At 44.2% G+C, this 14,085-nt stretch overlaps 1 protein-coding gene across 2 annotated transcripts in view; it reads right to left on the reverse strand.

Moving 5' to 3' along the window:
- SLC16A12 (solute carrier family 16 member 12) overlaps window positions 1–14,085 on the reverse strand; it is an 86,887-nt gene that overhangs the window by 4,837 nt on the left and 67,965 nt on the right. For both annotated transcript variants that reach the window (XM_069979092.1, XM_069979093.1), the window contains exons 3-5: window positions 13,538–13,641; window positions 12,575–12,718; window positions 280–865 (exon numbers count right to left, since the gene is read on the reverse strand). In XM_069979092.1, the coding sequence (XP_069835193.1) occupies window positions 280–865; window positions 12,575–12,718; window positions 13,538–13,641 (834 nt within the window). The remainder of the gene's footprint in view (window positions 1–279; window positions 866–12,574; window positions 12,719–13,537; window positions 13,642–14,085) is intronic.

The following is a 14,085-nucleotide window of genomic DNA, read 5'->3' on the forward strand; positions in this document are numbered from 1 at the left end:
TTGGGAATACACTGGCATCAATGTGTGGGAACCGGGTGGCGGATAAAAAAAAAAGGACTTCACCCCCAGCATCCTCACGCCAGTCTGTTAAAAATTCAAAGCGACGTAGCTGGTGGAACATTCGCTTTAAAAGGTAAATAAGTTGCCTTGTACTATAGACAGAGGTTTGGTTGTTTCGTTTGGCAATATGGCATTGTACACCTAGTTTTTTCTTTTGAAGCATGTAAAAAACATAACCATACATCAAATGTTAACCTAGAACAAAATAAAGTGAATTACCTTCTGTCGGTCAACCATCCAAAGGTGATGTTACCAACAATGTCTATAACTCCCAGTATAGACATTAGAAAGGCTGCTTGTTGGTGGCTTACACCAACACTAAGCGCATAAGGCACAAGATAGACAAAAGGAGGACTGCATCCATATGCTAGGAATAAAAAAGATACAGCTAGAATAATAAAGTTTGGCGTCAGCAGGAAGCTGTATTCCTTTTGTGAACAGTAGCATAGACTCTTGTGAGTGCAGTCCTGGCCCAGAGGCAAGCATTTGGAAGAAGGCATGCTGCTTTGGTTTGGTTCACTTGGATTATGCTCCTGCTGTAGTGAATAGTGTGCAAAGTCATCCTTCAGGTTTATAGGCCTCATTAAAGCACCACAGACACAAAGATTGGAAACGAAACCTCCAAGAATGAGTAAAGCTCCACGCCAGGAAAACTGTTCAATCAGCAGCTGCACCACAGGGGCCAATATAAAGGTGCCAATTCCACTTCCAGACATGGCAATTCCATAGGCCAAGGCTTTCCTCTTGTCAAAGTACTTTCCCACCATGGCAATAGCAGGACTGTAACAAAGTGCAAATCCGAGACCTGGAAAAAATAAAAATCAATATTTCATTTAAAAAAGTGACAAGGACTAAAAAACTGCTAAATAATTTGAATGATTACATTGGCAGAGTCGATTTGTTTTTGACCCAAAAAATGCAGAATATTAAGATATTGTTGACCATTTGGCTATAAGAATGTTATGGGAATGTTAGTGACACAGGATGTAAGGATAATGCATGTAAATAATTGTATGTGGCCAGACACATTCATAGATGCTACCACTAACTGCCTCTAGAGGGAGCTCACAGCATATATATTTATGCTACTCCTGTTGCAGTCAAGACAGGCATTAAGAATCTATAAGCAGTTGTAGCGGTGAATCACAAGGTTTAAGGCCCTATCATTTCTGCATGTTCAACTACATCATCCTCACAATAGGTTGCATTATCTTTGCTGGGTTTTTAGAAGGCATACCCAGGACATTATTTTGCCGGAACTCTCCAATAAAAATCGGGACAGTCCCGGCAAAACCTACCCATTCCCAAGCATAATTACATCCAGGCTTGTTTTATCTTAAAAAAAGAGTTATCCAGAATTAGAAAAAAAAACTTTGGTAAACTGCCACACACAAACTGTGGATAAGAGTGGTTCTGTTTAGTGGCAGCTCAGTTCCCTTGAAGTTAATGGAGCTGAATACTACACACACACTAAGGGTCCTATTACACGGGCCGATTATCGTGCGAAAAATCGTTATATCATTCAAATTTAAACGATAATCGTTCTGTGTAATTGCAGGCAACGATCGAAAAATCGTTGGTATGTCGTTGATCATTGATTTAGATCTGTACCTAAAATTCTTGTTAATCGTTCGCTAATCGTTTGCTGTAATTCCACGTTCGTTCGCTCAAGTTTCGCATTTTTTCACTAATTGTTCAGTGTACTTGCACATTGCCCATTGTTTTCCTGAGATCAGAAGGAATAAATGATCATAGTAACGATTGCAATAACGATCTTAGTAACGATCTTATCTAACGACCATCGTTCTGTGTAATATGGTGAATGATTTCAGGTTAACGTTTATCCTTAGTAGTTAATTGTTAAAAATCGATCCGTGTAACAGGACGCTAAGGACAGGGATTAACCCTTTAAGGACATGGCCCATTTTCGTTTTTACGTTTTCGGTTTTTCCTCCTTGTGTTTAAAAGGTCATAGCACTTGCATTTTTCCACCTAGAAACCCACATGACCCCTTATTTCTTGCGTCACTAATTGTACTTTGCAATTACAGGCTGAATTTTTGCATAAAGTACACTACGAAACCAGAAAAAAATTCAAAGTGTGGTGAAATTGAAAAAAAAAACGCATTTCTTTTATTTGGGGGAAATGTGTTTTTACGCCATTCGCCCTGGGGTAAAACTGACTTGTTATGCATGTTCCTCAAGTCGTTACGATTAAAACGATATGTAACATGTATAACTTATATTGTATCTGATGGCCTGTAAAAAATTCAAACCGTTGTTAACCAATATACATTCCTTAAAATCGCTCCATTCCCAGGCTTATAGCGCTTTTATCCTTTGGTCTATGGGGCTGTGCGAGGTGTCATTTTTTGCGCCATGATGTGATCTTTCTATCGGTACCTTGATTGCGCATATACGACTTTTTGATCGCTTTTTATTACATTTTTTCTGGATTTGATGCGACCAAAAATGCGCAATTTTGCACTTTGGGATTTTTTTGCGCTGACGCCGTTTACCGTACGAGATCAGGAATGTGATTAATTAATAGTTCGGGCGATTACGCACGCGGCGATACCAAACATGTTTATTTATTTATTTATTTGTTTACTTTTATTTAAAACCTGGGGAAAGGGGGGTGATTCAGACTTTTATTAGGGGAGGGGGATTTTTACTATTAACAACACGTTTTTTTTTTTTTTTACACATATACTAGAAGCCCCCCTGGGGGACTTCTAGTATATACACTTTGATCTCTCATAGAGATCTCTGCAGCATAGATATGCTGCAGAGATCCATGAGATCGGCACTTGTTTGCTTTCGGCTGCTGCAGCCGGAAACAAACGAGTGCCGAGCCGAGGACGGCGCCATCTTGGACGCGTCCCCGGCCGGCATCAGTAACGGAGATCGCTCCTCCGGGACAAGGTCCCGGAGGAGCGATCTCCCCCACTAGACACCAGGGAAACGTTGCCTCCGGTAATCGGAGGCAGCTGTCAACTTTGACAGCTGCCTCCGATTAGCTAATTAGCAGGCACGGCGATCGGACCGTGCCCGCTAATAGCGGCGGTCCCGGGCTACACGCGGCACCCGGGATCGCGGCACTTCAAAGCGGGGCCGCCGCGCGGCCCCGCTTTGAAGTGCTAATGAGGACATAGGACGTACCGGTACGTCCTATGTCCTTAAGAGGTTAAACTGTGACACAGCTATATTTTTTAAATCCAGAATAACCCCTTTAACATCACTCAAACAGAACCTTTCTGACAATATCTGCCATGTTTAACCCCTTCGTGCTGCAGCTAGTTTGGGCCTTAATGACCAGGCTAATTTTTCAAAATCTGACCTGTCTCACTTTATGTGATGTTATTACGTGATTATTATTATGTGATGCTTTAACGTATGCTAGGGATTCTGAGATTGTTTTTTCGTCACATATGGCACTTTATGTTAGTGGCAAAATTTGGTCACTACTTTGTGTGTTTTTTGTGAAAAACATCAAAATATCATGAAAAATTTTAAAAATTTGCATTTTATGAACTTTGAAATTCTCTGCTTCTAAAAAAAGAAAGTTGTAGCACATAAATTAGTTACTAAGTCACATTACCAATATGTCTTCTTTATTCTGGCATAATTTGGTAAACATATTTTACTTTTTTAGGGTGTTACGGGGCTTAGAAATTTATCAGCAAATTATCACATTTTCGTGAAAGTTTCCAAAACTGATTTTTTTAGGGACCAGTTCTTTTTTTAAATGGATTTAGAAGTCTGGTATCCTGAAAACCCCCATAAGTGACCCCATTTTGGAAACTACACACCTTAAAGAATTAATCTAGGGGTATAATGAGCATTTTAACCCTACAGGGGCTGGAGGAAAGTATTCACAATTAGGCAGTAAAAAAATGGAAAATTAAAATTTTCCAATAATATATACGTTTAGATTAAAGTTTCTCTTTTTTAAAAGAAAAAAGAGAGAAAAAGCACCCCAAAATTTGTAACGCAGGTTCTCTTGAGTACAACGGTACCCCATATGTGGGCGTAAACCCCTGTATGGGCACACAGCAGGGCTCAGAAGGAAGGGAGCACCAATTAGCTTTTCCAATGCAGATTTTGCTGAAGAAGTTTCTGAGCGCCAGGTGCGTTTGCAGTGCCCCTGTAGTGTCAGCAGAGAGAAAACCCCCCATAAGACACCCCATTTTGGAGAGTGGACCCCTCAAAGAATTCATCTTGGTGTGAGGTGAGCATTTTGACCCCACAGGTATTACAGGAAAGTATTCAAAAGTAGACAGTAAAAATGAAAAACTCGACTTCTTCCAATAATATGTTCGTTTAGTTTGAAATTTCTCAATTTCACGAGGAACAAGAGAAAAAAAGTACCCCAAAATTTGTAACGCAGGTTCTTTTGAGTACAATAGTACCCCATATGTGGGCGTAAACCACTGTATGGGCACACAGCGGGGCTCAGAAGGAAGGGAGCGCCAATTAGCTTTTCCAATGCAGATTTTGCTGAAGAAGTTTCTGAGCGCCAGGTGCGTTTGCAGTGCCCCTGTAGTGTCAGCAGAGAGAAAACCCCCCATAAGTCACCCCATTTTGGAAAGTGCACCCCTCAAAGAATTCATCTTGGTGTGAGGTGAGCATTTTGACCCCACAGGTATTACAGGAAAGTATTTAAAAGAAGACAGTAAAAATGAAAAACTCGAATTCTTCCAATAATATGTTTGTTTAGATTAAAATTTCTCAATTTCACGAGGAACAAGAGAAAAAAAGTACCCCAAAATTTGTAACGCAGGTTCTCCTGAGTACAATGGTATCCCATATGCGGGCGTAAACCACTGTATAGGCACACAGGAGGGCTCAGAAGGGAAGGAGCGCCAATTAGCTTTTTCAATGCAGATTTTGCTGCAGAAGTTTCCGAGCGCCAGGTGCGTTTGCAGCGCCCCTGTAGTGCCATCAAAGTAAAATCTCGCCATAAGTCACCCCATTTTGGAAAGTGCACCCCTCAAAGAATTCATTTTGGGGTGTGGTAAGCATTTTGACCCCATAGGTATTAGAGGAAAGTATTCAAAATTAGACAGTAAAAATGAAAAACTCAATTTTTTCCAATATTATGTTCTTTTAGTTTGAAATTTCTCAATTTTATGAGGAACAAGAGAAAAAAAGTACCCCAAAATTTGTAACGCAGGTTCTCCTGAGTGAAAAGGTACCTCATATGTGGGCATAAACCACTGCATGGGCACACAGGAGGGCTCAGAAGGAAAGGAGCGCCAATTAGCTTTTTCAATGCAGATTTTGCTGAAGAAGTTTCTGAGCGCCAGGTCCGTTTGCAGCGCCCCTGTAGTGTCAGCAGAGTAAAATCTCCCAATAAGTCACTCCATTTTGGAAAGTACACCCCTCAGAGAATTCATTTTGGGGTGTGGTGACCATTTTTACCCCACAGGTATTAGAGGAAAGTATTCAAAATTGGCCAGTAAAAATGAAAAACTCGAATTTTTCCAATAATATGTTGGTTTAGTTTGAAATTTCTCAATTTGACGAGGAACAGGAGAGAAAACGTACCCCAAAATCTGTAACTCAGGTTCTCCTGAGTAAAACGGTACCCCATATGTGGGCATAAACCACTGTATGGGCACACAGCAGGGCTCAGAAGGGAAGGAGCGCCAATTTGCTGGAGCAAAATCGCAGCTAGTAATGGTTATTAGAATAGCGCAGTTACTAAAATAAAATAAAAAAAATGAGATTACAGGTAATGTGGGGTTGTTACGGGCAACCAGGGGTGGTTATGGGCAACCTGAGGTGGTTACAGGTAATCTGGGGTGGTTACGGACAACATGGGGTCGTCACGGGCAACCTGGGGTGGTTACGGGCAACCTGCAGTGCCTACAGACAATCTGGGGTGGTTACGGGCAACGTGGGGTGGTTACGGGCAATGTGGGGTGGTTACGGATAAACTGAAGTGCTTATAGGTAATCTCGGGTGGGTACCTGTAATCTGGCATGGTTACCGCAATCTGGAGAGGGTCATTGGCCATTTGGGGTGGTCAGAGGCAACATGCAGTGGTCAGAGGCAACCTGCGGTGGTCGGAGGAAACCTGCGGTGGTCAGAGGCAACCTGCGGTGGTCAGAGGCGACGTGGCGTGGTCAGAGGCGACGTGGGGTGGTCAGAGGCAACGTGGGGTGGTTACAGGCAACGTGGGGTGGTTACAGGCAACCTGCTGTGCTTACAGACAATCTGGGGTGGTTACGGGCAACGTGGGGTGGTTACGGGCAACCTGCAGTGTTTACAGACAATCTGTGGTGAATACAGGCAACATGGGGTGGTTACGGATAAACTGAAGTTCTTATAGGCAATCTGGGGTGGATACCTGTAATCTGGCATGGGCACCGCAATCTGGAGGGGGTCATTGGCATTTTGCGGTGGTCAGAGGCAACGCGCGGTAGTCAGAGGCAACGCGCGGTGGTCAGAGGCATCATGGCGTGGTCAGAGGCAACATGCAGTGGTTACGTGCAATCTGGGGGGTTACATGTAATCAGGCTTGATTACGGGAAACCTGGGGGGTTATGAGCAACCTGGAAGGGTTACAGACAATCTGGGATTGTTACTGCTAAACTGAAGTGCCTATAGGTAATCTGGGGTTGGTAAATGTAATTTGGGGTGGTTACGGGCAATCTGGAGGGGGTCACTGGCAATTTGGGGTGGTTACGGGCAATGTGCGGTGGTTACGGGCAACGTGCGGTGGTTACGGGCAACGTGCGGTGGTTACAGGCAACGTGCGGTGGTTACGGGCAACGTGCGGTGGTTACGGGCATCATGCGGTGGTTACGGGCAACGTGCGGTGGTTGCGGGCAACGTGCGGTGGTTACGGGTAATCTGGGGTAGGGTTAGGGGTAATTTGGGAGTAAACTGCAATTATTACTATAATAAAAAGTGTGTGTTTTATTTTTTTGTATGTTTGTCACTTTTTGTACTTAACACATTCATTTTCACTGTATTACTATGATTACTGTGATATTTTCTATCACAGTAATCATAGTTCAGTGACAGAGACCAAATTGGTCTCTGTCACTTTAAATTTTCCAGAGTTGGCTGGTTGTGAAGCGCATGTGCACTTCATAACCAGCCAGGACGTCGAGGAGGACGGAGCTCCAGGATCAGGTGAGTATATGGGGAAGGGGGGGGGTGACTGGGGACGGGGGTGACAGGGGGGGTGGGGGGCGACTTGGGGGGTGGGGGGAACATCACTTTTTATCCCCTGTCACCAATCATTTATGGTGACAGGGGATAAAAAGTGCCGGCGGCACATGGTACAAGCGATCAGCGGTATATAGTATATACCGCTGATCGCTTGTACCGGGACCCCACAGGGGGGTCCCTGATGACTGCCCCATGCTCTACGCTACCTCCGGTGGCGGAGAGCATGGGGCTTTCATTCATTTAAACTTTTCCATCCCTGCGAACAAACATCGTTTGTTCGCAGGGATGGCGGCGGCCATCTTGGAAATGATGGCCGCCGGGGGAGGGGGTTAGTGATTCCCTACTAGGGGGGGCTGATCTGGGGTCTGAGGGGACACTTATTCCATCTCCCCCCGCCGTGGATTCACGGCGGGGGGAGATGAAAAGCAGCGGCGGCACCGGTAATCCCCTTTACCGACGGCCGCCGCTATAACGTTAATAGCGGCGATCTTCGGTAAGGTGGGGGGCCGGGACAGACCCCACACACTGCCCCAACCCCTCAGCTACCTCCGGTAGCTGGGGGGATGGGGTGGGGGCCGTCCCGGCCCCGCAGCCTTATTCTCTGCCATCGCCGTAAAAAGCTGATGGCAGCAGAATAAGGACCCTTAGTGACCGCCATAAAAAGCCGTATCGGCGGTCACTAAGGGGTTAAAGGGGTTATCCAGCGCTACAAAAACATGACCACTTTTCCCCCTCTCTTGTCTCCAGTTCAGGTGCGGTTTGCAATTAAGCTCCATTTACTTCAATGGAACTGAGTCCCAAACCCCACCCAATCTGGAGACAAGAGAGGGGGAAAAGTGGCCATGTTTTTGTAGCGCTGGATAACCCCTTTAAAGCAGCTAAAAAGGTTTCAAAAGCAGCACATGATGGTACTGAAATCTACCTGGCTGTAATAAATTACAAAACTATTGCTCAGGTTTGGGTATTCCAACAAACCAATATAAGTATCATTATCCACACATAAAAAAAACGTGGAACTGTGGTGAACTTGCCCAGGGGTTACCGTCACATCGACGATGTATCAAGGGGTCTGAACGTCTGCAGAACTGCAGGCCTCACATGCCTCAGTCAAGATAAATATCCACAGGAGAATGTGTGGACATCAGTGTCTGGCAAGGGTGTGTTTTTTTGTCCAGTTCCCTTTCACATTGCAAAATAATCTGTGTATATCAAAGAGGCACTCCAGAGACTAGCATATGCAATCTGATGCTGCGTTTACACGTAACGATTATCATGCAAATTTGCGCGATAACGATCGAATTCGAACGATAATCGTACGTGTAAACGCAGTCGAGAACGACGAACGAGAAATCGTTCATTTTGATCTTTCAACATGTTATCAAATCGTCGTTCGCAAAAAATTCGCAGATCGTTCCATGTAAACAGTCGTCACGCGATAGTCCGGCTGCCCGCCGCCCGCAGCCCCATCCGCCGGCTCGATCGCCACCCCCTCCGCCGCTGCCACTCTGATCGCCAACCCCGCCGACGCCGCCATTGCCCCCCCCGCCGCTCCGATCACCCCCCCAGCCGCTCTGATCGCCCCCCCCCCCGCCGCCGCTCCGATCGCCCCCGCCGCCACTCCGGTCGACCCACCCCCCGCCGCCGCCGCTGCTCCGATCACCCCCCGCCGCGACCATACGTTACCTCCGCTCATCCACAGCCCGGCTCCACGGTCAACCGCAGCCCCCTGCGCCGCCCCGATCGCCACCCCCGCTGCCGCTCTGTTCGCCGCTGCTGTTCCGATCGCCCCCGCCGGCCCGGCCGCGAGCATACATTACCTGCTCCGCGTAGCAGGTCTTAGACATCCCCGACTCCCCACTTCAGTGCACTGATTGGCTGGGGAGGTGAGCCGGGAATTTCAAACGGCTCCTATTCAGCCAATCAGTGCTCCGCTCCAGCACTGATTGGCTGAAGAGGAGCCGTTTGAAATTCCCGGCACCCCTCTTCAGCCAATCAGTGCACTGAAGAGCGGAGCCGGGGATGTCGAAGACCTGCTACGCGGAGCAGGTAATGTATGCTCGCGGCCGGGCCGGCGGGGGCGATCGGAACAGCAGCGGCGAACAGAGCGGCAGCGGGGGTGGCGATCGGGGCGGCGCAGGGGGCTGCGGTTGACCGTGGAGCCGGGCTGTGGATGAGCGGAGGAACAGGCTGCGAGCGGGGGGCCGGGCTGCAGGCGGGCCGGGCTGCGGGCGCACGATCGCAAAACGATTTTTTCTTACAATATATCGAACCGTCTTAACACTGATCGTTATGAAAAAAAAATTGTTACTCCAACATCGTTACTCGTACGATCGGGCCAATTATCGTTTTGTGTAAACGCAGCATAATGTTTGCATATAAAAAGTCCCCTATGAGACTTATAAAGTGTACAAATAAAAGTTTAAATCACCTCCTTTTCCACTGTACAAATAATATTTAAAAGAAAATCACAAACATATTTGATATGATAGATCGGACAATTCCGCACGCTATTAAAATATAGCAACATTGTTCCCACATGGTTAACAGTGTAAACTGAAAGAGGGGGAAAGAATACCAGGATTGCAAAATTTTTATTATATATCAGAAAAAAAAATAAAAAAGCGATCAAAAATTTCCATTTATGCCAATATGAAACCAATAAAAACTATAGATCATGGCGCAAAGAATGACACCCCAACCAGCCCTGGACATTTGGGCTTCAATTACTTTTGGTCATGAATGTATACTTTTTTCTTTATGTATCCACCTCTATTGAGTGGTAGCAGTAAGGTGCGAAAATTGTCCCTCTGCAGCCACCAATATTTGTGTCGGGAACTACAGGGCTATCTAAGTCTGCATAGTATGGCACTGCATAGTATGACAGTATATGGATGCAAATTATAAGTAATCTTATGTCATATAAACCAAATTGGTATTCATGCCCCTCATCAGTACAGAGCAGAGTTGTGATGGTTTAGAGAGGTCTTAGACAAGGCAGCTTGGTGGGTATTAGTTCTTATTGAAGAGATTCAGTTGGAGATGTATTTATAGGCAGCGATTGGAAAAAATATAAAAATTAGCTCTTCTCTAAAAGAAGAAAACCATCTCATTCTAGCCAAACCTAGTCTGGATATTAGTAGGCAACAAAGATACCTCTAATATACTATGGCATCATTATAGAATGATCCTAGGCTATTACATAACAGGCTAATAGATAAAACAGTCATTACGTTGTGTGTCCCAATTAAACCCTCACCTCTTAGTCTGAGGACTATTTGTTCTGCCCATCAAAGTGTTTTACACCTCAGTTTATTATGTAATAACATTAGTAAAGCTCGGTATTCACATTATCTCATTAAAAAAAAAAGTTTTTAAAAATAGACACAAAAGCCGTGACCAGTGTGTTGATGCAGGTGGCCTGTGATGCACATTTTTCCTTTGTAAATGTTTGGCAGTTTTCCATGCAAAAACAATAGTAATGCCAGATTATTAATACTATCCTCTAGGAGACCAAATACTAAGCTTTTAATACCACAGCTACTCGAAGCTAATAATGGATGTTATTATTCTTGTTTCCATTTAGCTAGTGAAAAAGCTAATTTAAGCCAACAGTCATTTGGCACCGCTATACAGAAACATGCGACATTCTGTCATTTTCTGAAAATGTATAGATTAGAAAAGTGTGCTGTAAAATTTAACATGGCAAAAACTGACAGTCGTACATGAGTCACACAGGCATATGCAGAATATGGTGAGGTCTATGGGTGGTCACTACCTTAAAAAAAAACACCACACAGGGTATGCTCCACAGAAATCCAACCTAAATATCATGTACAAGACCCACCTTATTTGTATAAATAAATAATACTACTAATATTAAAAACTATGGGGGAGATTTATCAAACATCATGTAAAGTGAAACTGGCTCAGTTGCCCCTAGCAACCAATCAGATTCCACTTATCATTCCTCACAGACTATTTGGAAAATAAAAGATGGAATCTGATTGGTTGCTAGGGGCAACTACTACAGTTTCACTTTATACCATGTTTTATAAATCTTCCCCTATACAGCTGTTTCTCACAGGTCTGAAGAAGCACGTGAATTCATGCGAAACAGCTGTCACACTTGGTGAGGTGAATGGCATCCCTGTGGACTGCACACATGGAATGTTTTTTTTGCTGCTATACAAAAATAAAAGACAACGAATGGTGAGTGCCTCTTACCACTCTTTTCTTGAAGTTAAAGCCCAGATATTACTTTTACTACAGCACTCATTCTTGAAGGAGACCATTGGAATTCAGGCCTGTAAGTGTGGCTTATGTAGAGGAGCCTAGGTTGTAGTCCCAATTAAGTCCTGTAAGTTCTTAGATGGGCCTGCTAGATGGTGTAAAGGGGGATCTCTGTAATTTCAGATCAGATATGTCCCTTAGTCGTTGTGGGAGGACACCTGAAGATAGGCTGTAATGGTACCAGCAGTAAGAAATAACCTACTGGTAATTAAATAGACTAGAAATTAGGTCAATGCCTTTGAAGTCAGGGTTGAGAAAAAGAGTTCAGACAGAAAGTGATGGCATGGTATGTGAAGTAACACAGACCAGAAGAGGCTTTATGTGAGGACAATAGGATCCTGTAACTAAAATTGGGGGTGAGCACAAATTCACAAAATCCTACAATATTAATATATATTTAAGAAATGGTGCCACATTAAGTGGAAATAACCACTAAGCTGCTGTATCTTTTTTGAGCAGTATAACCACCAACATTGTTGACTGTACAACTGTGTGAAAAAGTTCAATAGATTGCTTAGTCTGAATTACTAACTGTAATTACTAACAGACTGTTGTTTTCTTTTAAAGCGAATGTCCCCTCAGGTACATCACTTTAAAATTTTAGAATAGAACGGCGCCAGCATGGGGATGCTGGAGCCACGGTTCTTTTTTTGAACCACGGCCTGGTTCCCGTGCAAGGCGCCAGTGTTTTCATGGGCACCAGCCCAGCCTGAAGCAGTGGAAGTGGGCCTAATCCAATTTCATCTGAAATCCAGGTACATCGTGTACCAAGCTCTTCCAGCTGCCACGTCACAGCCTGGCTAAGCGATTTCCCACTCAGCCTGTCAATGACTGGTGTGGTGTCCTGCCACAGTCAATGATTGGCTGAGCAGACAATGATCTAGGGTTAGGATAATGTAGCATGTTTTTCATTAAGCAGATACTGTCAGTTTACAATACATGGATAGCGGCAATGCAGATGTTGTTTGTGACTTCAAGACTGAGAAAATGATATCACTTTCCCCAGATTAGAGATTCAATAGAGATGTAAAATATATTACCAGTAACGACTCCTAGGGTGAGGTAGAGATACTCCAGGCTTGTTGCAAATGAACTCAGGATAAGTCCCGTGGAAGCAAGAAGACCACCAAGTATGATCCCCATCTGACACGAGACATGATTGCTCACATAGCTTCCCAGGGGGGCTGCATAGAAAGTAGAATCATTTACACATTTGTAAAAAATAAAAAAATAAGAAAATTAGCATAAGATGAATCTAATTTCCTGTAATTGCCCATACTTCTAGAACATTCCCTTTCCTCAAAGTGAGAAAGACATTTTGATTCTATGTATTTTCAGATGGTTTTGTAACACTATCAATGAATGAAATAAAACTTTCATCTAATTCATATTAGTGGACATGTGAATCAACATGACTTATTTGTTACATCCACACTAAGAACATAAATGATGAGTTTGTTGAGATTTAACTTCTTTATTCAATGCCTACTATACATTTTTATGGTATTATAACTTATTGTTTTTCAAAATTATTCTCTCTTTATTTTATGATTTATTTAGAAAATCTTAACCAAGAACATGTACAAAGGAAGAAAGCAGCAAAAAAAAAAAAAAAAGTCATTCATGTCATCATATTTCTCATCCCAATACTTGTTTGCCCCGCACAGTGGTAGCTAGACTTTCCTTTACCCAAGATAGATGTTATTCCTTGTTATCTGAACTCCAGTCTTCAAGACCCACCAACAGGTCATGTTTTGAGGATTTTATAGGTGATATAATTATAGTCAGTGTACCAGTAACTGCCACAGCTGTTTGTTGTATGGGATATCCGCAAAACATGACCTGTTGGTGGGTCTTGAGGACTGGAGTTGAGAAACACTGTTTTATATAAACATCCTTGGCGTGGCAGAAGAGTTCAATTCCCCTTCCCAGACAACATGCCCTCCCAACCCACTCCTAGCTCCACCACTAGTGGTGGGATCCATGGACTTCTTATCACCTACCACATAGCATCGTAGCACAGTCAACAATGGAATGTATCCAAGCTGTTCTTGAATAATCGTGACCAAAATATACTTGGAACTCAACAAAGAATATTGAGATACATCTATAAAAGACAAAGAAATTGTTATTTGTGTTAATGCCGTGGAAATGTAACAATTTCAGCCTTTTAACATGCATTGACCAATGCCAGCACTGTGGACAATTTATACTGTACATTCAGTGGCGGTCTTTGGCACCAAGCACCCCAAGCGATCGCTTGGGGCCCCCCAACATCCAGGGGGGCCCCCACGCCCCGCTCTTGTGCTCAAGACCGCTGAACAGGGCCGCTGCCCCGCTCGCTGCTGCAATCTGAACTGTAACTATGAGCACTCGTAATGAGCGCTCATAGTTACATGCAGCAGCACTGACAGGGTGGGAGACATTGGCCCCCTTCCTGTCAGTCACTCTTGTGGCCGCAGGAAGTGTTTTCCCTGCGGTCACAAGTGGCAGCTTTGTCCTTGTGGTGCCGGTGCTCCAGTGACATCACTGGAGCATCGGCACCAGGACA

This window comes from Dendropsophus ebraccatus, chromosome 8 (assembly GCF_027789765.1).
Source record: "Dendropsophus ebraccatus isolate aDenEbr1 chromosome 8, aDenEbr1.pat, whole genome shotgun sequence".
Classification (NCBI taxonomy): domain Eukaryota; kingdom Metazoa; phylum Chordata; class Amphibia; order Anura; family Hylidae; genus Dendropsophus; species Dendropsophus ebraccatus.